This window comes from Callithrix jacchus, chromosome 20 (genome assembly GCF_049354715.1).
Source record: "Callithrix jacchus isolate 240 chromosome 20, calJac240_pri, whole genome shotgun sequence".
Classification (NCBI taxonomy): domain Eukaryota; kingdom Metazoa; phylum Chordata; class Mammalia; order Primates; family Cebidae; genus Callithrix; species Callithrix jacchus.
In genome coordinates this window covers 14,273,348-14,295,436 of record NC_133521.1, presented here as the reverse complement: position 1 = coordinate 14,295,436, position 22,089 = coordinate 14,273,348, and the positions used below count along the sequence as shown (strand labels likewise).

The 22,089-nt window shown below is 42.4% G+C and overlaps 1 protein-coding gene across 3 annotated transcripts in view; it reads left to right on the top strand.

Moving 5' to 3' along the window:
* Positions 1 to 1,875: 1,875 nt before the first annotated feature.
* The window catches only part of AMFR (autocrine motility factor receptor), a 60,365-nt gene continuing 40,151 nt past the window's right edge, over positions 1,876 to 22,089 (top strand). The window contains exons 1-4 of one of the 3 annotated variants that reach the window (XM_002760964.6): positions 1,876 to 2,363; positions 12,969 to 13,061; positions 17,958 to 18,122; positions 19,411 to 19,563. In XM_002760964.6, coding sequence (XP_002761010.4) covers positions 2,109 to 2,363; positions 12,969 to 13,061; positions 17,958 to 18,122; positions 19,411 to 19,563 — 666 coding nt within the window. In that variant the 5' untranslated portion in view covers positions 1,876 to 2,108. Of the gene's footprint in view, positions 2,364 to 2,454; positions 3,768 to 12,968; positions 13,062 to 17,957; positions 18,123 to 19,410; positions 19,564 to 22,089 lie in introns of those variants that run through there. The other 2 variants (XM_035282579.3, XM_078358213.1) reach the window with 2 other exon arrangements.

The window sequence follows — 22,089 nt, the reverse complement described above, 5'->3', positions numbered from 1 at the left end:
CCTGTTAGTGGTTTAAAAGTTATCGTGGCTCAGATCTTGACCTGCAAAGTAGAACAGTTCCCTGGAAAATTACAATATTTTTTCAAAATAAAGCTTTCATTTATTTTACCGATAAAGTTTAAAGTTTAGCATTTTAATCGAATGGCTGTGGGAAGAGAACCAAAGTGAATTCAAGTCTAGTAGTACTCATGTAGACCTTGTATTTAAAGAATGCATGTTTGCAGAGGTAAGACCACTCCCTGTCCCAGGAAAGCCAAATGTTCATCAAAGACTGTTTAGCAATTGCAACAAAAACACCCTTTAACAAGATGTTTCTAAAAATTCCAAAGTGGATGGTAAGCCTCCGAGATCTTTTGTTTTCTAGTTAATAGACTTTTAGAATAGACGTGAAAAAGACCTTGAAAGATAATTTAGTCCTTTAGGAAGTTTAGAAAATTCTACAAATATTTACAGAGCACCTACTATGGGCTGGGAACTATTAACAGGCCTTGGGAATGCAAGAGGAATAAAACTCACACGGTAACATATTTTTTTTTCCTTTGGTAACAGCTTATTGAGATACAATTCACATACTGAGACAGAACTATTTAAAGTGTACAATTCAATGATTTTTCAATTCAGAGTTGCGTGATCATCACCTCAATTTTACATTTTTATCACTTCAAAAACAAACCTATCCCAGCCAGTGGCTCACACCTGTAATCCTGCACTTTGTGAGGCTAAGCTGGGAGGATCACTTGAGCTCAGGAGCCACAGACTGTTCTGGACAATATTGTAAGACCCCGTCTCTACCAAAAATTAAAAATTAGCCAGGTGTGGTGGCGTATTCCTGTAATCTCAGCAACTAGAGAGACAGGCACGAAGATTTCTTCAGCCCAGGAGGTGGAGGCTGCAGTGAGCCATGATCGTGCGACTATACTCCAGCCTGGGCCACAGACACTGTCTCTTATACCTGCACCCATTATCACCCCCTACTGCCCTGTCCTCCCATCCCTAACAACCATTAATCTATTTCTGTGTCTGTTTATGTACTTGCCTATTCCGCGCAATTCATATCAATGGAATCACAGTACGTGGATCTTTGTGGCTGTCTTCTTTGACTTAGAACCAGTTTAAGGTTCGTCCATATTGTAGCAAGTATCAGTTCACTTTTAGGGCCAAATAGTAGTCCATTGTATGGATATGCATATATCCACTCATCACTTGATGGACATTAGCGTTGTTCCCATCTTTTGATTGTTATAATAGTGTAAGTATTTGTGTACAAGTTTTTTGTGGAGGTATGTTTCCACTTAGAGTGGAATTACTGGGTCAAATCGTCACTCTTGTTTGAGGAAAGGACAGATTATTTTCCAAGACAGCTGCACCATTTGACATTCATTTCTGGTGTATGAGGGAACACATTTTTATTTCCTACTAAATCAGGTTCATTTTTTAAGTTTCCGCTGGATGTTACTAGTAAACTGCAGAAACTCGAAAGACTGTTGATTCATTCTTTCTTCTGGGGTTTCGGGGACCAGGGAAGCTGCTCGGCCCCTAGGAGTGCTCGGGGTAACCCGCTTTGGAGTGTTAATGCGGGGGCAAGTGGCCAGCGGCCTAGTGACCGGGGTTCCCCGCACCCTGAGGCCCGGCCCGCCCGTCAGCGCCTGCGGGCTCGAGTGACGCCTGCGCCGCGGCGGGAGCAGGTGCCCTTTGCGTCCGCGGGCCCAGCCGAGCCGGGGTGCGGACGGCGGAGCATGCTGGGTGCCGGCCCCCGGGGCCTGAGGCCCGGGCCTACGCCCACTAGGCGGCGGCGCCACCGCTGGGGGCGGGGGACGAAGGCCGCGCCCCCGCGCCCGTCCCGCCCGCGTCCCGCTGGGGGCGGCGGCCTGCCCCGAGCCCGCCGAGGCTCTTCCGCGCCGGCAGGGGCAGCAGCGGGAGCGGCGCGGGGCGGAGCGGCGCCAGCAGCCAGCAGCTACCCGGCCCGGCCCGGCGCGGCGGCGGCGGCGGCGGCGGCGGCGGCGGCTGCGGCAGCGACGCCAGAGCTCGTGGGCGCTGTTCGCGAGACCGCCGCAGGGGCCCGACCGCAGCGTGGGGAGGCGTGGGGGCCGGAGGCCGCCGCTGCCGCCATGCCGCTGCTCTTCCTCGAGCGCTTCCCCTGGCCCAGCCTCCGCACCTACACGGGCCTCAGCGGCCTGGCCTTGCTGGGAACCATCGTCAGCGCCTACCGCGCGCTCAGCCAGCCCGAGGCTGGCCCCAGCGAGCCGGCCCCGCTAACGGCCTCGCTGCAGCCCGAGCAGCCGGTGCCCGCCCGGTCCAGCGCCGGGGGACCCCGGGCCCGCGACGTGGCCCAGTACCTGCTTTCGGACAGCCTCTTCGTGTGGGTGAGCGAGGCGACCCGGCCCGCGGGGCAGGCGCGGGGGCGGGAGTCAGTCGCGTCACCCTTTATCTGCGGGGGGCGTGGTGGGTGGGCCTAGGGGCCCCTCCGCCAGGGACCCCCGAGGGCGAACGCCTGGGGGACGCGGCCTTGCCCGCGGGATCGTAGACTAGGGAGAGGGGTGAGGCGCTGGCGGAGGTTGGGGGGCGGGGGGGGGCGCGGGCGGGAGGAACGACGCGTAGGGTTGCGAAGAGGAGGCCCGGAGGGGCAGGGCAGGGTTGGGGGCTCCGGGAAGGGGGTTGGGGAGGCGGCGGGTGAGGGTCTGCGCTGGGGCACTGGCCGGGCCCGGGACAGGGGAAGGGGTTAAGCGGCAGTGGGGAGGAAGGGGCCGGGTTTTCTGAGGAACCCTGGGGAGAAACTAGAAGATTTAGAAGGGTAGGTTCGCGGGGAGATCGGAATCTGGGAGTGCGTTACCCCGAAGGTTGGACGAAGTAGAGGGAAGTTGAAAGCCTTTCTCACTTGGTCAAGCATGGGATTGTTGTTAGCGGGTTTCCTTTCGACAAAGAGAAGGCAGAGAGGAGGATTCAGACGTTGTGTATGCGGGAATTTTCGGCACTCGTGTGTGTTTCGACATTCCCTTTAGTGAGAGACAGTCTCCCACAACTTTTTTGCCACTTCCTATTCGACTATCCCCTTTGGGAGCTGTTTTATGAAACAAAAACAGCTTCCTTTTCTACTGCCTTTACCTGGTGATTCATGACAGTTTTCCTTTGATGTCTGAACGCAGCAAAACATTCTCAGTGTCAAGAGGCAGCCCATCATTTTAACTGAATGTTTCTTACTTGAAGATCTATTGTAACACAAAGTTGCCAGGTTGTCTGCCCCTGCGAGATAAGCAGCATTGATAAGGCACACATGCTGGTTTTGTTCCTTAGAACATAATTTCAGGCTGAGCAGATCAACGGTATTTTGGCGAGAGAATTTTGCTTTCACCTTGGCCTTGAATACTTCTTTTATAAATCCCACAGTGATCAGAAAAGTTACTTCAGGTAAAGCCTCACTTGGACTTGCTTTGGCTTCTTGGATCTTGTCTCCTTGCAAGTTCCCATTTGGGGTTGAGAGTAGACTGTAAATGACTGAGAGATTAATATTCCAAGTTGATGGGATGATATGCAACTCATTTGTTATAATTAGTCCCACTGTGCTTCATTAGAAAGCAGTGGGATTTATGGACTCTGTGGGCTGTGGATTAAGTCCCCTGGTCCTTCTGATGGAGAGTTTAGTAGAAGGCAGTGAAGAGTGAAGTTCTACTGCTGTGTAAAGCTGAACTTTATGGTCCCAGAGAAGGGAGAAGAGGAAGAACTCAACATCTCTTGCTTAATTTCAAATCTGTTTTTGCGTTCGTTAGCAGGTAAACAACTTACAGTGATGTGGAGAGTGTTTTTGCCAAATGTTAAGATTATAATGTAGTCTCTGACATTTTTTAAGTCTAAGATATAAATAAGCCTTTGAGAAGGAACCCTTATTTTATTTATATAACAACACTGGTATTGTTTAATGGTTTTCCCCCCCTTCCAAGACTCTCCTTTGATAAAAGCCATGCTCAGATTCTAAGGTTAATTCCTCTTCCGAAAACGTTATGTAAAGGCTGTTGATTTTTCTGTGATGATGTTTAGTTTTTAGGAAATTTCCTTTTCTTCCGGCATTTTCAGTAGAGGTCTTACCTCAGGCGGGTTTATCACTTCTGGCTCTCTGCTGACCATATTTTCATTTCTCAGTTGATCCTGTGCTGTGTTCCATCTTTCCTCTGGGGTCTCCACGTGTTTATTTTGGCCTGCTTTGGTTTTTCAGATCCTCCTTGTGCTCACTGTGAGTTTGTCTCATCACTCAGTGTATATGTAGTTTCCGCTGTAGCAGCTGAGTAGAAGTGACAATCTCAAAAGCCTTCCCCAGTGGTGGGACAGATAAGATTGTTGAGTGAATACTGTATGTGCTGGTGTCTTTATCAGCTGGATCCTCCTTGTGCCCTCCCCCAGTTCTACTGAATTCAGATTCAACTTTTTCACAAACACTGCCTGCCAAGGCCAACCAAGACAAAACAGACTGATCCTTCTGTCAGTGCAAGTGCTGTTAGATATTGTTTAACATATTGGAATTCCTAAAACTTATCTTTGTAGAGCTCAATTTAGAATAATGTTGGTCTGATAACATCACAGGAGGTTTTGATGAACTAACTTAATTTAAAACCTTTCGAAGTGTTATTTTGGGCACTCCGGAGGGCATTATCTGTGAACAAGAAACACTTTCCCCTACCCTCAGTAATACAGCAAAATTTGATAAGTGCTAATAGATAAACAAAATGAAGTGGAGTTTGGAGGAAAAAGAAAGGAATTGTGCCTAAGGAAGGGTTCATGGAAGGTGGTATTTGAATCAGCCTGGAAGGTGGGAAGGGTCTCAATCAGCAGCAGTGGGTGTTTTAGATAGAGAAACCAGCAAGTGGAGCTCGGTCTGGCGTGGGAAGGACAGTGCTGGGCACGGCCAGAGCGGTCCAGAAGCTGGGCTGTTATATTAAAAATCTCTTGAATATTCTGATTTAAGAGGGAAGTTGAGAAGGTGAAGAGGTTACCTGGGGTGAAGGAGGTGGTGCAGGGGTCTCTGCTGTGAGGAGGAGGTGAGCAACCCCTTTGAAGGTTTCTTTCTCAAAGTGTGGATCTCTGGCAGCCTGGTGTGTTGTCATGGGGGTACTTGTAAAATATACTTTCCTGAGGATCCATTTCAGAGAGAAGGGTGGAGTCTTGGAATCTTCATTTTAGTGAATGCCGTGGGGGATCGGAGGGTCCGCTAGTGGTTGAAAAACTGATCTAGGAAGAGGCTAGGGTATGGGGTCATGTAACCTTGACCTTGCTTGCTCTACCAAGTGTGGACAGTATTTTGTGGAATGTGAGAAGCCATTGATGAGGTTTAAATGGGGGTGGGGCATGGAAGAGTGGTGGTGCTGTCATGAATTTTGTTTTTTAGAAGATAGTCTGGAAGCAGTGTGGAAGATAGAATTATATAAATTGGGAAGAGGATGGGAAATCTAGTGACCTAAAACTTCCAAGGAGGCCTCTCCAGGTGGGCCCTCAGGCATGACATTGAGAATGCATTTAGTAGTAGGGGGCTTCAGGGTTTTTACTCTAACAAATATGTGGGTTTGACCTGTTCATTTGTTTCCCCATGTCTTTCTAGAACTTCGATCCTAAAGTTTCATTCGAGATGGATTTTTATTTTGTTATTCATTTCTAGGCTATTTTACATTGCTCAGATAACGCTTCCATTAAGCTGCCTCTTTTGGTTCATTCTAGCATGGTTTTGGATTGTTCAGGTGTTTGGGCTTTTTTATTTTTTTTATTCTTACTCATTACTTTTATTATTTCCCTTTTCTGCTTTCTTAAATATTTTCTTCTAAAATTCTAAGAGCAAGACGGTAAATGGAGAAATAGAAATATGAAATTAGTGTCAAGGTTCTGACTTAATTATGCAAATAATATTATTTAAATAGAACTCTCAAGGGGAAAAATAACCACAAACAAAAGTGGATAAAAGTGAATTGACTGTTTAGAACAGGGACTGGCAAACTTGCAGCCTATTTGGCTAGGCCTATTTTTGTCTTAACAGCTAAGAATGGGTTTTATATTTTTAAAGGGTTGTAAAACAAGTTAAATAAATTAAGCAAGTCGCAGAGCCTAAAATATTAACTATCTGAGAGCACTTTAGAGAAAAACTGGCTGACTCCTATTTTAAAGAAACTATTTTCACATTATTATAAACTTAAGGCTGGGTTTAGTGGCTCACACCAGTAATCTCAGCAGTTTGAGAGGGGGAGGCTGAGGCAGAGGCAGGAGGTAGGAGGATTGCCTGAGGCCAAGGAGCTGCTTAGGAGCCTGGGCAACATAGGGAGATCCTCTATCTCTACAAAAAATAAAAATGAAAAATTAGCCACCACTATAATCATGTGAAAATAGGCTCTTTAAAATAGGAGTGAGCCAATTTTTCTCTTAGAGTGCTCTCAGATGGTGAATATTTTAGGCTCTGCAACTTCCTTATTTGCTTAATTTGTTTTACAACCTTTAAAAAATATAAAATACCTGCTTCTAAAATTCTAAGAGCAAGACATGTAAATGGAGAAATAGAAATATGAAACCACTGTCAAGGTTCTGACTTAATTATGCAAATTGAGCATAGTGGCCTATGCTGTCATCCTAGCTATTTGGGCAGAAGGATCATTTGAGCCCAGAGGCTCAAGGTTACAGTGAGCTGTGATTGTGCCACTGCACTTCAGTTTGGGCCAGAGTGAGACCCTGTCTTAAACAAAAAGCAAAACTTAAGAGCTGCAGGTGACTTCCTAGGTTTGAGTCTTTATGAGTTAATGATTTCAAGGTATATGAAAGAAAAATGTTAGCTCCAGAAATGTTGGGGCAGCTGAAGGAAAAAAGACTAAACTCATAAATAATTGGATGGGAACCTAGATACATTAAAAATAAAAGGAACGCCTTCCAGGTGAGGGAGAAGGTAACTGCTATTTGATCACCCTAGTCCTAGGCATGTTTTGCATGAGAACTCTCATTTATTTCCCTAGTATTGTTAAAGGAGGGACCCAGTTGTAATCTATGTGATAAGGGGGAATGTGTGCATGTTTGTTTATGTGTTTGTGTCTGGGAGCCTGCAGAGAGGTGACAATCTGTGGATGGTTCTTAAAGGGAGGGAACTACCAAATGCTGGGGGGCACAGGGGAGTGGTGCTGGCCTAGGCAGGAATCTGATAAATATCCAGATTGGCCATGTCTTAGAAACAGTTCCTGGTAGTTTAATCCCATGTCTTTGCAAGCTCATAAATAAGTCCCTATTGGTGGCCAGCATTTTACAGGGTCAAAAACACCTGTAGGGTTATATGGTGATAAATGCACCTTCCCCTCTTTTCCTCCCAGGCAGGCCTAACTATTTTATAATTTAGTTTCTGTTTTCTCCAGTGGAAGAGTAGAACCATTCTGGAAGGGACATTTTCCTTCCAGGCCTTGGAGTTAACTTTGAGGTTGAGTAAGTCAAGGTTGCTGGGATCATTACTGTCTGACCTGCTACATTCTGTCCAGGGACAAGTAAAACTTGTTTTTATTTTGTCCAGACTGGGAAAAAAAAAGGCATTTGGTGAGTTTTTAAAAATGGTTTGAAGTTTTGACAGCACTATAGCTATAAGAAACATTCTGAAATGTTTTAATATGGTTGAATTTTTCTTTCTTATTTTTCACCCAAATTGGAGCTCACTGAAACCTCCACCTCCTGGGTTCAAGCGATTCTCCTGCCTCAGCCGCCCAAGTAGCTGGGATTACAGGTGTGTGCCACCACGCCTGGCTAATGTTTTGTATTTTTAGTAGAGATGGGGTTTCACCATATTGGCCAGGCGGGTCTTGAACTCCTGACCTCAGATGACCCATCTGCCTTGGCCTCCCAAAGTGCTGAGATTATAGACATGAGCCACTGTGCCCAGTAGTTGAAATACTGTACCATAACAGGCGAACTTGTTTTGGTTGTTACTCATCAGTTTGTCATCATATGGTGAGAAAAATAATGTGGAATTTCAGAGCTAGTCAGATTAGTTTAGTAGATTCTAAACTTTTTTAAAAAATTGAAAAATAGATAATGCATGCTCTATCTATTTTTAGATAGAGTCAAAAGTTAAGGGATACAGGCCTGGCATGGTGGCTCACGCCTATAATTGTAGCACTTTGGGAGGCTGAGGTGGGAGGGTTACCTGAGGTCAGGAGTTTGAGACCAGCCTGGTCAACATAGTGAAACTTGTCTACTAAAAATACAAAAATTAGCTGGGCGTGGTCACTCATGCCTGTAATCCCAGTTACTTGGGAGGCTGAGGCAGGAGAATCACTTGAACCTGGGAGGTGGAGGTTGCAGTGAGCTGAGATCACACCACTGCACTCCAGCCTGGGCGACAGAGTGAGACTCCGTCTGAAAATACAAAAAACAAAAAGTAAGAGGTACAGAAGTGATATGCAGTGAAAAGTAGATCTCTCTCTCTCCCCGTTACCTGTTTCCCTCTTCCAGAAATGGCAATTATCAAATTCTTGTAGTAAGTAGTGGTATTAAGTAGGAGACTGAGAAATACCCAGATTGGTCAAGTCCTTGGCAGTTCACACCTATGTATTATACAAACATGTATGCGCACATATTCTTTCTTTTTTCACAGCGTGGCATAACAGGTAATCACATTTCTGCACCTGGCCTTTTTTTCAGTGAATGAGTTATCTTGAAGGCTCTGTATAATGCTGGTAAATATAGAGCTGCCAGGCCACGTTGTTTTATGGGCTTCATTTGCATTCCACTAAACAGAAGTTTTACAGTTTATTCAACTAAGTCTTCCTAATGGACATTTGCTTTCCATTTTTCTGCTATTATAAAAAATGCCTCAGTGAACACCTTATATTTTTTGGATTCTGCCTGCTAGGAAAAGTTAGTTAGCTGTATAGAAGAGATAAAATGAAGTTAGTACTTTGGGATTTGCTTTTATTTGTTTATTTATTTGAGACGGGTTTCACTACATTACCCAGGGTGGTCTTGAACTCTTTGCATCCAAGAATCCTCTTGCCATGGCCTCCCAAAGTGCAGAGATAACAGGCATGTTCCACTGCGCCTGACCCAGGGATTTGCTTTATTTTACTTTACTGTTTTAAGCAGATTTTGTTTTAAACAGAGTCTCACTCCAGTTGCCCAGGCTGGAGTGCAGTGGTGCAATTTTGGCTCACTGCAGCCTTGATTTCCCTGTGTTAGGGTGATTCTCCCACCTTAGCCTCCCAAGTAGCTGGGACTATAGGCACACACCATCACACCCGGCTGCTTTTTTTGTGTTTTTATTAGAGACAGGATTTCGCCATGATGCCCAGTCTGGTCTTGAACTCCTGGACTCAAGCAATCCACCCACGTTGGCCTTCCAAAATGCTGGGATTATAGATGTGAGCTGGTGGGATTAACTTTCAAATGAGGAATGCTCCAGTTATATATCTTTCAGTACAGGTTGGGTATCCTTTATCCAAAATGCTTGGGACCAGAAGTTTTGAATTTGGAATTTTTTGTATACATAATGAGATTTTGGAATATTTGCATATACATAATGAGATATTTTGGGAATAGGACCCAAATGTAAACATGAAATTTCTCTATGTTTCTTATATACTTCATATACATAGCCTGAAGGAAGTTTCATTTTTCCCATAGGGACACTGGGTAAACTGTTGTAAGCCTGCATTTTGACTGTGATTCATCACGTGAGGTCAAGTGTGGAATTTTCCGCTTGTGGCACCATGTTGGTGCTCAAAAAGTTTTGGACTTTGGAGCATTTCAGATTTTGGATTTTTGCGTTAGGGATGTTTAGTTGTTGTGTTTACAATTTTTCAAGCTTTTGTTAACTGAAGTTGGGAAGTTTTAGGTATGACACAATATTATTTATTTATTTGAGGACAAGGTCTCACTCTGTTTCCCAGGCTGGAGCAGTACAGTGGCACAGTCACAGTTCACTATAGCCTTGACCTCCTGGGCCTAAGAGACCCTCGCATCTCAGCCTCCTCAGTAGCTGAGACTACAGGTGCACACCATCCCACCAGGCTAAGTTTTGTATCTTTTGTAGAGATGGGGTTTCACTATGTTGCCCAGGCTGGTTTTGAATTCCTGAGTTCAAGCAGTCCCCCGCACCTTGGCCTCCCAAAGTGCTGGGATTAAAGATTCAAGCCACCGTGCCCGGTCTGTATTTGTAATTAATATATAATAATTATAATTAAGGCATTTTTCCTTAAATAGACCTAGAATAGTTATTAATAATCATTAAGGTGTTTAAAAAATCTTTGTTTATAATCTTAAAAATAATTTTTAGTTGCTTTTAATCCTTTGTAGCTTTGGCTACAAAGTTCACAACAGCTCATCTCCTTTTTACATAATTTCTCTTTTTAGTATCAGTATACTTTCTCAAGCCTCGCCGCGCCCCCCCCCCCCCCCCGCCCCCACTTAGCCATGCTAACTTTCAGATCTTCACTTAAATTAAAATAGGAAGTGGTTGTCAATGGGTGATGGGATTATGAGAGACTTTTACCTTTTCTTTGATAAATTAAAGATATACATTTTTTATACTTTATTTTGAACTCAGAGACTTTTATTTAGGCCGGGTGCAGTGGCTCATGCCTGTAATTCCAGTACTTTGGGAGGCCGAGGTGGATGGATCACTTGAGCCCAGGATTTCGAGACCAGCCTGGGCAGCATGGTGAAACCTTGTGTCTACACAAAAATACAAAAATTAGTGTGGTAGCTCACACCTGTAATCCCAGCTACTTGGAAGGCGGAGACAGGAGAATAGCTTGAACCTGGAAGGGGGAGGTTGCATTCAGCAGAGATTGAGCCATTGTACTCCAGTTTAGGCAACAGAGTGAGGTTGTCAGAAAAAAGAAAAACCGGAAAACAGACCTTTATTTTAAAAGGTTTGAGAAATAATGAATAATACTTTATTTTTTTGTTTGATAACTTATGATGTGTGTTAGAGTGCTATTTGGAACAGAGAAATGTTTAAGTGACCCTATATTTGTTTTTTTTTTCTCCATCATTACTCTCGTAGTAATCTGCTTGGCCTTCTGTTAAATTGCTGACTATGTTCTATCTCTTGTAGGTCCTAAAAGTTCTTTGAGTTTAGGGCTCAGAGCTCTCTCATTTTTCTGATTTCCCACATGCCTTGAACAAGTGCTAATGTGTTGCATTCATTTTTAAAATTCATATGCCTACATGTAAAAATAGGAAGAATTCTTTTAAGCAATTGTGTTGTAAGTAAGTTGGGGCATGTTTGGCTGGGGAATGTGACGTGAAGGTTTGTGGTTTTGTCTTATGACATTTCTCTTAGTTAACGTGGCTGAGATTGACTGGTTAGATCACAACAAAGGTGAGTCTTTTTAGCATCTATTTCATCACCTTAAAAATGAACATTTTAAGTTGCCTGAATTGTTTTTTCTTTTTAAAAAATTTTATTTATTTTTCAGTAGGGACAGAGTTTTGCTCTGTTGCCCAGGCTGGTCTCAAACTCCTGGTCTCAAGCAGTCCTCCCACCTTGGTCTCCTAAAGTGCCAGGATTACAAGTGTGAACTGACCAGGCTCCTGGTAGCAATCTGGACCGTTTTGAATAGGCCTGTTGCACAAATTAGGATATTTGGGGGAACTAATTTGGGCTTTTGTTCCTGGTTGTTTGAAGGATTTAAGTACCAAAACAGTTAATTTTTTCAGCAGAACTATTTTTGTTTTGATCCTTTAAAAATATAGTACATACTTCCTTGGTCCATCAGACAGACAGAATAGAACTCAACTTAATGTAATCACTTGTAATGAATCAGGGCTGCCTTTAAGTGTTCTCCCAAAGGATGGATGGTGTGAGGTACTAAACAGACCCTGAGGAGATCTCAGGAATCTTGCTTTCTTAAATTACTCTCCTCTATCCCCTTTCTTTCTTATTTAAAATTATCACTTGCTTTTATAAGTAGAGGGAAGAGTGACTTGGCAAAGGTAGTAGGTAAATGTAGTGAATCAAAGGCAGAAGCAGCTTTACTGAATTGGAGTTACTTTTCAGTTGCTCTCAACAAGTGGTCTTTACTGTCTTTATCAAGGTCCTTTTGGCATTTTGGGGTTATTCAGAGTAATGTGATACCCCACACTAATCTCTTGGTTGGGGACAGCCAACTCTTCCATTTTGTAAGCATTAAGATTTGTTGTGTAGGTGTAAGGATATTCATCACTTAGGGGTTTTTTGTTGTGTGTGTGTTTTTTTTTTAAGTTTTCTCATAGACTGTTGACGAAGGCCTTGGTTTTTCGTTAGTATCCCCAGGTTGCCTTTCATCTCTTAGCCCCTCTCACCAAGTTTTGTTTTTCTTCTGTTTTCCCGATTCCATCTCACTGCAATGCCACAGAAGCTTTACTTCAAAGCCAGCACCAAGCATGGAGAACATTTATCTTTTGATTGAAAGACTTTTCCGTTGCAATAAATGTTAAAGTATTCTCTCTATATGTATATTTTGGTTATTAGTTCCTTATAATGAGACTTTTTTGGTGATCATCCGCACTCATACCCCTACCTCCTATTTGTTTGGCAGGGCAGAATCTCTGGGTGTTGGATTTTACTATTCATGGTAACTTCAATTTCTAGAATAGTTTTCTTGAAGGCTACCAAAATAATGTCAGAAATGAGGTACTTGGGAAGGACCTGTAGTTTACAAGTTTCATACAGTTTTGCACATTTAGTACAAAGTGTGCACACAATTCAGTTAAGGCTGAAACATGAGGTGGCCTGCTGGAGGGTATGTATTGGTACGAGTACTGTGACTTAGCTGGTGAGCTGGTGCCTCTCCTCCCAGTCATCATCCCTGCACCCACTGCCCAGAACAGTGTGTGCCTTCAGATACTACTTATCTTGCATTGGGAGAAAACCAGAAAGACTCACGTGCCACTGGAAATGATGGCTAAATTCTTAATGTGAGATTTTTAGAGCTGCTTTTATTTTTCAGCAGGAGGAAATAAACTTCCTTTCTCTGATTTGTGCACAGGTTCTAGTAAATACCGCTTGCTGTGTTTTGATGTTGGTGGCTAAGCTCATCCAGTGTATTGTGTTTGGCCCTCTTCGGGTGAGTGAGAGGCAGGTAAGTCTACAATGAAAGGATGGATTCTTTTGGCTAGATTTTTTTTTAAACTTTGTATTTTTACAATTTCAGATGTGGGGAAAAGTTCCATGAATACTATGTACGCTTTATCCAATATTTTGTTCTAGTTGCTTTAATATTCACTTTTTATTTATACATACTTTTTTTTCTGAGTCATTTGAAAGTAAGTTGTGGACATCATTACCCTTTTGCCCCTAAATACTTCAGTGCGTATTTTCTAAGAGCAAAGGCATTTTTACAGCACAGTGATTAAAATTAGGAAATTTAACATTGATAAAATACTTTGTCTAATCCACAGTCCATATTCAGTGTAGCCAAGTTGTCCAAATATTGTTTTTTATAGCAGTTTTTCTCCATGACTTTTAGGAATGTTGTTTTTAAAGAAGACTAGATTTGTTTCATTTTGAATGATCATAAATGTCACCCCGTAGGATGTGGGTTCTTTTCCAAAAGAATTTGCCAGGAGATTTCTCTCTGTGGAAAGGTAAATTAAGAATCATTGTTTTTACAAGCATGAAATTAGATGATTTGTTCTTGTTTTAGGTGAGATTGTCTGACATTGGGAAGAATGCTCAGAATGGGGAGGGGACACTTTCAATGAAGAATTATGCCATAAGCATACTGTATAGATTGGCAGTTCCCCGAGGATTTAGGTGGGAAGGGTGTAGAATGGTATTTTTTTTTTGAGACAGAGTCTTGCTCTGTCACCCAGACTGGAGTGCAGTGGTATGACCTCAGCTCATTGCAACCTCCGCCTTCTTGGTTCAAGCACTTCTGCCTCACTCTCCCAAGTAGCTGGGGATTACAGGCGTGCACCACCACACCTGGCCAGTTTTTGTTTACAATCCATATTCAGTGGACTCAATTTTAGTAGAGACTGAATTTTTAGTAGAGACACGGTTTTGCTGTGTTGGACAGGCTGGTCTTGAACTCCTGACTTCAGGTGACCCACCTGCCTTGGCTTCCCAAAGTGCTGGGATTACAGGCATGAGCCACCACACCTGGCATGGTATGTTTTAAAGTAAGAATTTAGCTAAATTTGACTGGCTTTTAAAAATAAATAAATAAATAAATAAAAATAAAGTAAGAATTTAGAACTGGCCTTCAAAATCACAATGTAAGAACAAAACTGTGTTTTATTCTATCTTATCCCAGTGATAAGACACAGGAACCTACTACATGAAAAACACAACAGATTTACTTTGTGTTCAAAGTGCAGTGTTCATTCTCTCTTTACTTACCCTTTTCAACCTAAATCTCGTTTTGTAAAATCAGCTGAAGTCCTAGTTTAGAGCTGACACGTGTTACTCAGTGGTTGAGCCCTTGAATGCCATCGTGAGCAGGACTATTTTGTTTTCCAAGAGATTTTTTATTAGTTAGTATTCAGTACTTTTTCCAGTATCAACTCTAGAGGTCTCCCAGATAGGTTCTAAATGTTGCTTTTTTGAGGGCTGGTGGGTGCGGGGGAGACAGGGTCTTGCTCTGTCGCCCAGACTGTAGTGCAGTGGTGCGATCTCTGCTCACTGCAGCCTCAACCTCCTGGGCTCAAGCAATCCTCTCATCTCAGCCTCCTGAGTACCTGAGACTACAGGCATGTGCCACACCTGACTGATTGTTTTGGTATTTGTAGAGATGGGGTTTTACCATGTTGCCCAGGCTGGTCTCGAACTGCTAAGCTCAAGCAATCCGCCCGCCTCAGCTTCCCAAAGTGCTGGAATTATAGACATGAGCCACCACAACCAGCTTAAATGCTTCTTTTGATACTTCAAGTTTTCCTTCAAATTTTTGTCTTGTAGACCAGAAATTGGTCAGCCCAGGCAGGCTTGGTGGATTGATCTGGCACCAGTGGTCTTTATATACTTTATTTTCCCTAAAAGTTTAGTTCTATCAGGTTGAAATTTATTTATTTATTTATTTTGAGACAGAGTTTCGCCTTCGTTGCCCAGGCTGGAGTACAATGACACGATCTCGGCTCACTGTGATTTCCATCTCCCAGGTTCAAGTGATTCTCCTGCCTCAGCCTCCTGAATAGCTGGGATCACAGGCATGCGCCATCATGCCTGACTAATTTTAGTGGAAACGGGATTTATCTATGTTGGTCAGGCTGGTCTCAAACACCTGACCTCGGGTGATCTGCCCGCCTCGGCCTCCCAAAGTGCTGGGATTACAGGCGTGAGCTGTCCAGGTTGAAATTTATAGAAAGTATGATGTTTACTTATAAGTATTTTAGGGATTTTTTACTAGATCAAGAGGTGATTATAATGAGCATATTTATTATTCAGCTACCCTTTTGGTTTTTCCAGCATTGATTGTATCTTCCCTGCTGTTCTATATTGGCTTATTTTATGTTTAATGTCATCCAGTAGCATCAATTAAGAACCGTTTTGAGTTAGAACTCTCTAGAATTGACATAGGTTTGCTCTGTGGGTAAAGTTCTAGAAATAGAGTCATGCTAGAGGCAAAGACCTCGTATATCTAAAATGATTAAGTGGAGGCTTAGAGCAAGGAGGGTTTTTTTAAAAATTTTTTTTTTAAGTGCTTAGTGCATATTATGGTACTTGAGCCCAGGAGTTTGGGGCTGCAGTGAGCTATGACTTGGCCACTGCACTCCAACCAGGATGACAGAGTAAGACCCTGTCTCTTAAAAAAAAAAAAAAAAAAAGTATACTTAGAGTCATGCTTCCATTCTTATCCTCTTCACTAAGTTCTCCTAGATGGCTTGATAGTCTACTTTAACATGTGGTGGAATTATACCCTCCTTATTGCCCTCTTTTTTTTTTTTTTTTGAGACAGTCTAGCTCTGTCACCAGACTGGAGTGCAGTGGCATGATCTCAGCTCACTGCAACCTCCACCTCCAGGGTTCAAGTGATTCTCCTGCCCCAGCCTCCCGAGTAGCTGGGACTACAGGCATGCGCCACCGTGGCCAGCTAATTTTTGTATTTTGAGTACAGACAGGGTTTTACCATGTTGGCCAGGATGGTCTCGATCTCTTGACCTCGTGATCCTCCCACCTCAGCTTCCCAAAGTGTTGGGATTTCAGGCGTGAGCCACTGCTCCTGGCCGCTCTCTTTTATTTCATGGTTAGTGAAGGTTTTTAAAACTGGAAGCCCTCAGTGTAAAGAGTACAATCAAGCAGATATGCATACACACCGCCCATACTTATCTGATTGCTTTGGAAATTAGGTAGATTTATTATAAACCACAAAAACATTTGTAATTTTTTATTTGACAGTGCTGAAGTAACTCATACAAAGATACATACAAAAATATTCATCACAATTTTTTTTTTTATGAAATAGAGTCTTGCTCTGTTGCCCAGGCTGGTGTGCAGTGGCATGATCTGGGCTCACTGCAATCTTCACCGCCCAGGTTCAAGCAATTCTTTTGCTTCAGCCTCCTGAGTAGCTGGGATTACAGGCATGTGCTGCCACACTCAGCTAATTTTTGTATTTTTATTTGATAAGGGGTTTTGCTGTGTTACCCAGGCTGGTCTTAAACTCTTGGGCTCAAGTGAGCCACCCTCCTCAGCCTCTCAGAGTGCTGGGATTACGTGTGCGAGCAACCATGCCCAACCCTCATTATAATGTTTTTTTGAATGGCGAAAATTTTAAAACAGTTTCATTGTCTATCTTAAGCCATTAAAATGGTATACTGGAATATTCAGAGAATATTCATTGACATTGTTGGTAAGGTTCTCACAATACAACAGGTGAAAGAAAGCAGTGTACGAAAATTAATGTGTTTTGCACATAGGGAAAAGACAAGAAAATTCATAAAAATGTTAAGCCATCATTTTTCATTTTCCTTGTACTTTGTATGCCCCATTTATTATGAGCTGGCAAATGATTGTGTTATGTTTTAAATTGAAGAGTTTTTTTTTTTAATGGCTCGTCTTTTTATTGTGTAAGAATCTGGAAGGTAGAAGTAGTAAAATGATACCGATGGCCCTTACCATTCTTTTTCATTGTGCATGAAAATGTAAGCATTTTCTTCCTGTTTTTGAGACATGGTCTTTCTCTGTCGCCCAGGCTGGAGTGCAGTGGCACAATAATGGCTCACTGTAGCCTTGACCTCCTGGGCTTAACCATTCTCAACAGATTCTCCCACCTCAGCCTCCTGAGTAGGTGGGACTACAGATGTGCACCACCATGCTGAGCTAATTTTTGTGGATTTTTTTTTTTTTTTTGAGGTGGAGTTTTGGTCTTTTGCCCAGGCTGGAGTGCAATGGCGCTATCTCAGTCAACCTCCTGGGTTCAAGCAATTCTCCTGCCTCAGCCTCCCAAGTAGCTGAGATTACAGGCGCCTGCCACCATTCCCGGCTAATTTTTTATTTTTAGTAGAGATGGGGTTTCTCCATGTTGGTCAGGCTGATCTCAAACTTGTGACTTAAGGTGATCCGCCCACCTCGTCCTCCCAAAGTGCTGGGATTACAGGCATGAGCCACTGTGCCTGGCCTGTATTTTTTTTTTTTTTTTGTAGAGACGGGGTTTCACCATGTTGTTTAGGCTGATCTCAAACTCTTGAGCTCAAGCTGTCCACCTGCTTCAGCCTCCAAAAGTGCTGGGATTACAGGCGTGAGCTACCATGCCTGGCCTATTTCTTAATATGTAAGTTACTAAACTAATTTCACTATCCTTTTAATAGCTAAAATTCCATAATTGATTTAGGGTTACAGTTTAGAGTTTACAGATTGCTTTCTGGGTGTCTTCTTCAGATGGCTACTTTTTGTTTTTCCTTCTGTTTTCTTGAGGACAAGTGTTGGAAAGCTGAGTGCGGAATATATCTTCCACAGAAGCCAGCTTTTGTTATGGTAACTTCTGTTTAATGGGGTAGGTGTGATGGTACTCACCTTCATAAACATTTTTCTTTTTTAGCATCTCAAAGACAAATTTTGGAATTTTATTTTCTACAAGTTCATTTTCATCTTTGGTGTGCTGAATGTCCAGACAGTGGAAGAGGTGGTCATGTGGTGCCTCTGGTTTGCTGGACTTGTCTTTCTGCACCTGATGGTTCAGCTCTGCAAGGATCGATTTGAATATGTGAGTTTTTAGCCAAGCTTTTTGCTTGCTTAGTCACACGTTTGCCAGCTTTGAATCGTGTAACATGAATGAGCCACAGAAGGCATGCTCAGGGTGGCTCTCCTGGGAAGACTCCTAGATCAGGCCCCCATTGCCTGTTTCTTGAAGAACTTTCTGTAGCAGCCAAGAGATGCAGAATTGATGTCTCCTAGGGAGCTTTCCTCCCAGCCCTGTAGTGTATTACACTTCACCTATGCAAACTGTTTTGATCATAGTGCAAGGAAACCTTGATACATAAACAATAAAATTGGTCTTTTCTAGATATTTTCTGTTCTAGTCTCCTTCTGTCTCCCTCCACTCACCCTGGTTCTTGGAGCTCTTCTTTTTGACTCATTTATACGACTTCCACCCCTGGGCCAGGACTGAATTAGCTCCCTTAGCTTCCTTGGTTGCAGAAGTGAATCATTTTATATCTGGTACAAGATCTGAGCCCACTTAGTTTCAGATCATAGCTGTGTGGGTGAACATCCACCCATTAGTGACCTAAAGTAATCTCATGAGTCCCAGATAAATGTGCACCTACAATGCTGCCCCTCAGTTAAACCCACTCCAGGGCCTTGTTTTCCCCTGTCTTTACCCCGTCCACATGGACCTTGCACCTCTGTGAGAGTTAATCTCACTCTCAAAACCTTTATTTCTTTCACATTCAACCCTTGTTTGCAGTCACAAACTGGAGCTTCTAACCTCCCAAATTGTTTTTTTTAATTTAAATCTACGCCTGCAACCTCAGGAGTTGCAGCTCCAGGCCTTCTTTTCAGGCTGTTGCCTCTACTTGCATAATGCTGACATCACATTGTAATAGTGGTAACTTGTGCCTGGATTGCATTTCAGTTGTCCTAGCCCTAACAGACTGGGAATGCCAACTTCAGAGAGGACTATAGCAAGATTGAGAAACACAACAGAATAGGCACTGTCCTGAGTCCTGTTGAAGGTGAGAGGAGAGAGTTATATACCCTTGGAACATTGCTTCTGGAGGTTTATAATCCTAGTGCTAGGAGGATCCTTAGAGTAAGAGAGAGAAATATAATGCATATTGTTATATTCAGTAAATTAAATGATAAGGATCTCTAAATATCAGCTCTCACTCATATTTGGGTTATTGTAGAATTGGACCATATAGTGATGGGATGCATTTCTGTGCTTAGCACAGAACCCTAAGCAGAGAAGCTAAGACTGACCTTGAATTTCTCAGTGAAGTTTAACACTGCCATGAAGAAGAATGAGCAGTTTCCCATTGTGTGCATTTCAGCTTTCCTTCTCGCCCACCACACCTATGAGCAGCCATGGTCGAGTCCTGTCTCTGTTGGTTGCCATGCTGCTTTCCTGCTGTGGACTGGCGGCTGTCTGCTGCATCACTGGCTATACCCATGGAATGCACACCTTGGCTTTCATGGCTGCAGAGGTGAGATTCTGGACACAGGACTTACTCAGATTGTGTTTCTGTCTGTTTTCAAGGAAGCTGGATATTTGACAGTTTATTTTCACTCATGAAATGACAGATGGATATTTGGTCTTAATTTTAACAAGCATTTCAGTTCCTTTTTGTGTGTTGGGTAATGGTACTGAATGTTTTTGTATGGTATTTTATGTAATTCTTTCTTTACATGGGGTATAAATATTTTACAGAATAATGAATATGTAAACTGTATTCTTCATTTTGAAGGAAAAATCTGATCTATTCATGAATATTTTAAGATTTAAAAAATTTTTACTCTTTTAAATCTTTCTGAAAATATCAACTTTTGTTCAGTAGAAATAAAAATTCTTTGTATGTCCTTATATTTAATGGCTATTTGCTTTTTCCTCCAGCCAAAGGCAAAGTACTTTTACTCATAATTAGTATTATTAATTAAAAAATGAGATATTAGATGTAGTGAAGCTAACTGGCTAATATCAGAACACTTAATTTAAACTAATTGGGAATTTGGTAGAGCAGAGTTAAAGTTTATTTCTGTTTGACAGCATTCTCTTTGGAGTACATTTAGTAGTGTAAGTAAAATTAGAAAAGGAACATTTAAATGCATAATGTTAATTATGATATAATATTATAAATAAAATATAATAGTCCTAATATAAATAATAGGATGTGTAATCTTAATTGAATACTATTCAATACAGAAAGTATTCTATATATGAAAAATATACAACTTTATTTCATCTTGACACAAAATCTGTTGAAAAATCTATTTACACTGACTTATTTCCTTTGCTTTAGATATATTTTATTACAAAGCACAGTTAGAATGATACTATGTATGCCTTTTTTGGTTCTCTAACTTTCAACTAATACAATACTAGTCCAAACTTTGAAAAGTGTATGCCTGAAAATAAACACATTTAACTTAGGCCTGTCCGGTCACACTATAGTATATACTTTTATTTTAGTTTGTTACTGTTTATTCTTTTAAGATGATTTGTCAGCCGGGCACGGTGGCTCAAGCCTGTAATCCCAGCACTTTGGGAGGCTGAGGCGGGTGGATCACGAGGTCGAGAGATCGAGACCATCCCGGTCAACATGGTGAAACCCCGTCTCTACTAAAAATACAAAAAATTAGCTGGGCGTGGGGGTGCATACCTGTAATCCCGGCTACTCGGGAGGCTGAAGCAGGAGAATTGCCTGAACCCAGGAGGCAGAGGTTGCAGTGAGCTGAGATCGCGCCATTGCACTCCAGCCTGGGTAACAAGAGCGAAACTCCATCTCAAAAAAAAAAAAAAAAAGATAATTTATCGTATTACAGATTTGATATTTTAAAACATTTCTTATATTCTTAGAGTTTCTCATGTAAAATCTTTTTCACTTATAAATGGGAATTTAATCTCAAACATAAATAATATAATAGTTTTATTCTACTAGATTAACAGGACTTTTTTCTTAATGAAACATGTCTTTTATTTTAAGACAAGGTCTCACTTTGTTGCCCAGGCTGGAGTGCAGTGGTGCAATCTCGGCTCACTGCAACTTCCACCTTGTAGGCTCAAGTGATCCTCTCATTTCAGTCTCCCTAATAGCTGGGACCACAGGTATGAACCACCATACCTGGCTTGATATTTTTTTTTTTTTTGTAGAGATGGGGTTTTGCCATGTTACCCAGGCTGGTCTTGAACTCCTGAGATCAAGCAATCCACCCACCTTGGCCTCTCAAAGTGCTGAGATTACAGGTGTGAGCCACTGTGCCTTGCCGTCAATTTCTATAATAAAAAATACCCTTCAAGACCAGCCTAGTCAACATCCGTGAGATTGTCTGTACAAGGGGGAAAAAGCCATGAGAGGCTTATTTATTTATTTCTTGAGACAGGGTCTGGGGTTCGGCTCTGTCACCCAGGCTGGAGTGCTGTGGTATGATCTCTGCTTACTACAGTTTCCACCTCCAGGCTCAATCCATCTTCCCACCTCAGCCTCCCAAGTAGCTGGAACTATAGGAACATGCTACCATGCACAGCTGATTTTTGTATTTTTTGTAGAGATGGGATTTCACCATGTTGCCCAGGCTGGTTTTGAACTCCTGAGCTTGAGCAGTCCTCCTGCCTCAGTCTCCCAAAGTGCTGGGGTTAAAGGTGTAACATGGCCAACCTTATTTTGCTTTTGATTTCTTTCATCCTCTTTTCTGCTGGTGGACAAAGGGAGTGCACAAAGCACTAGGGAGAGAGCAGGTCCTCTTGTCTAAGATAGCAATACCTAACCTATACTTGGAGTTACAGCATCACCCTTCTAAGTAATCTGTTATAGTGATTTAATACTATGTGAAATAGAACTGATGGTCAAACTGCCAAGGTGAACCTCAAGATTATAGGGGGATTCCCAGGAGATGGACAGGTGTAATTGGTTGTCACCTGTTAACAGGACTTTTCCTCAATATAAATTGGGTTTCCAAATTCTAAAAATATTTTATGGCCAGGCGCGGTGGCTCAAGCCTGTAATCCTAGTACT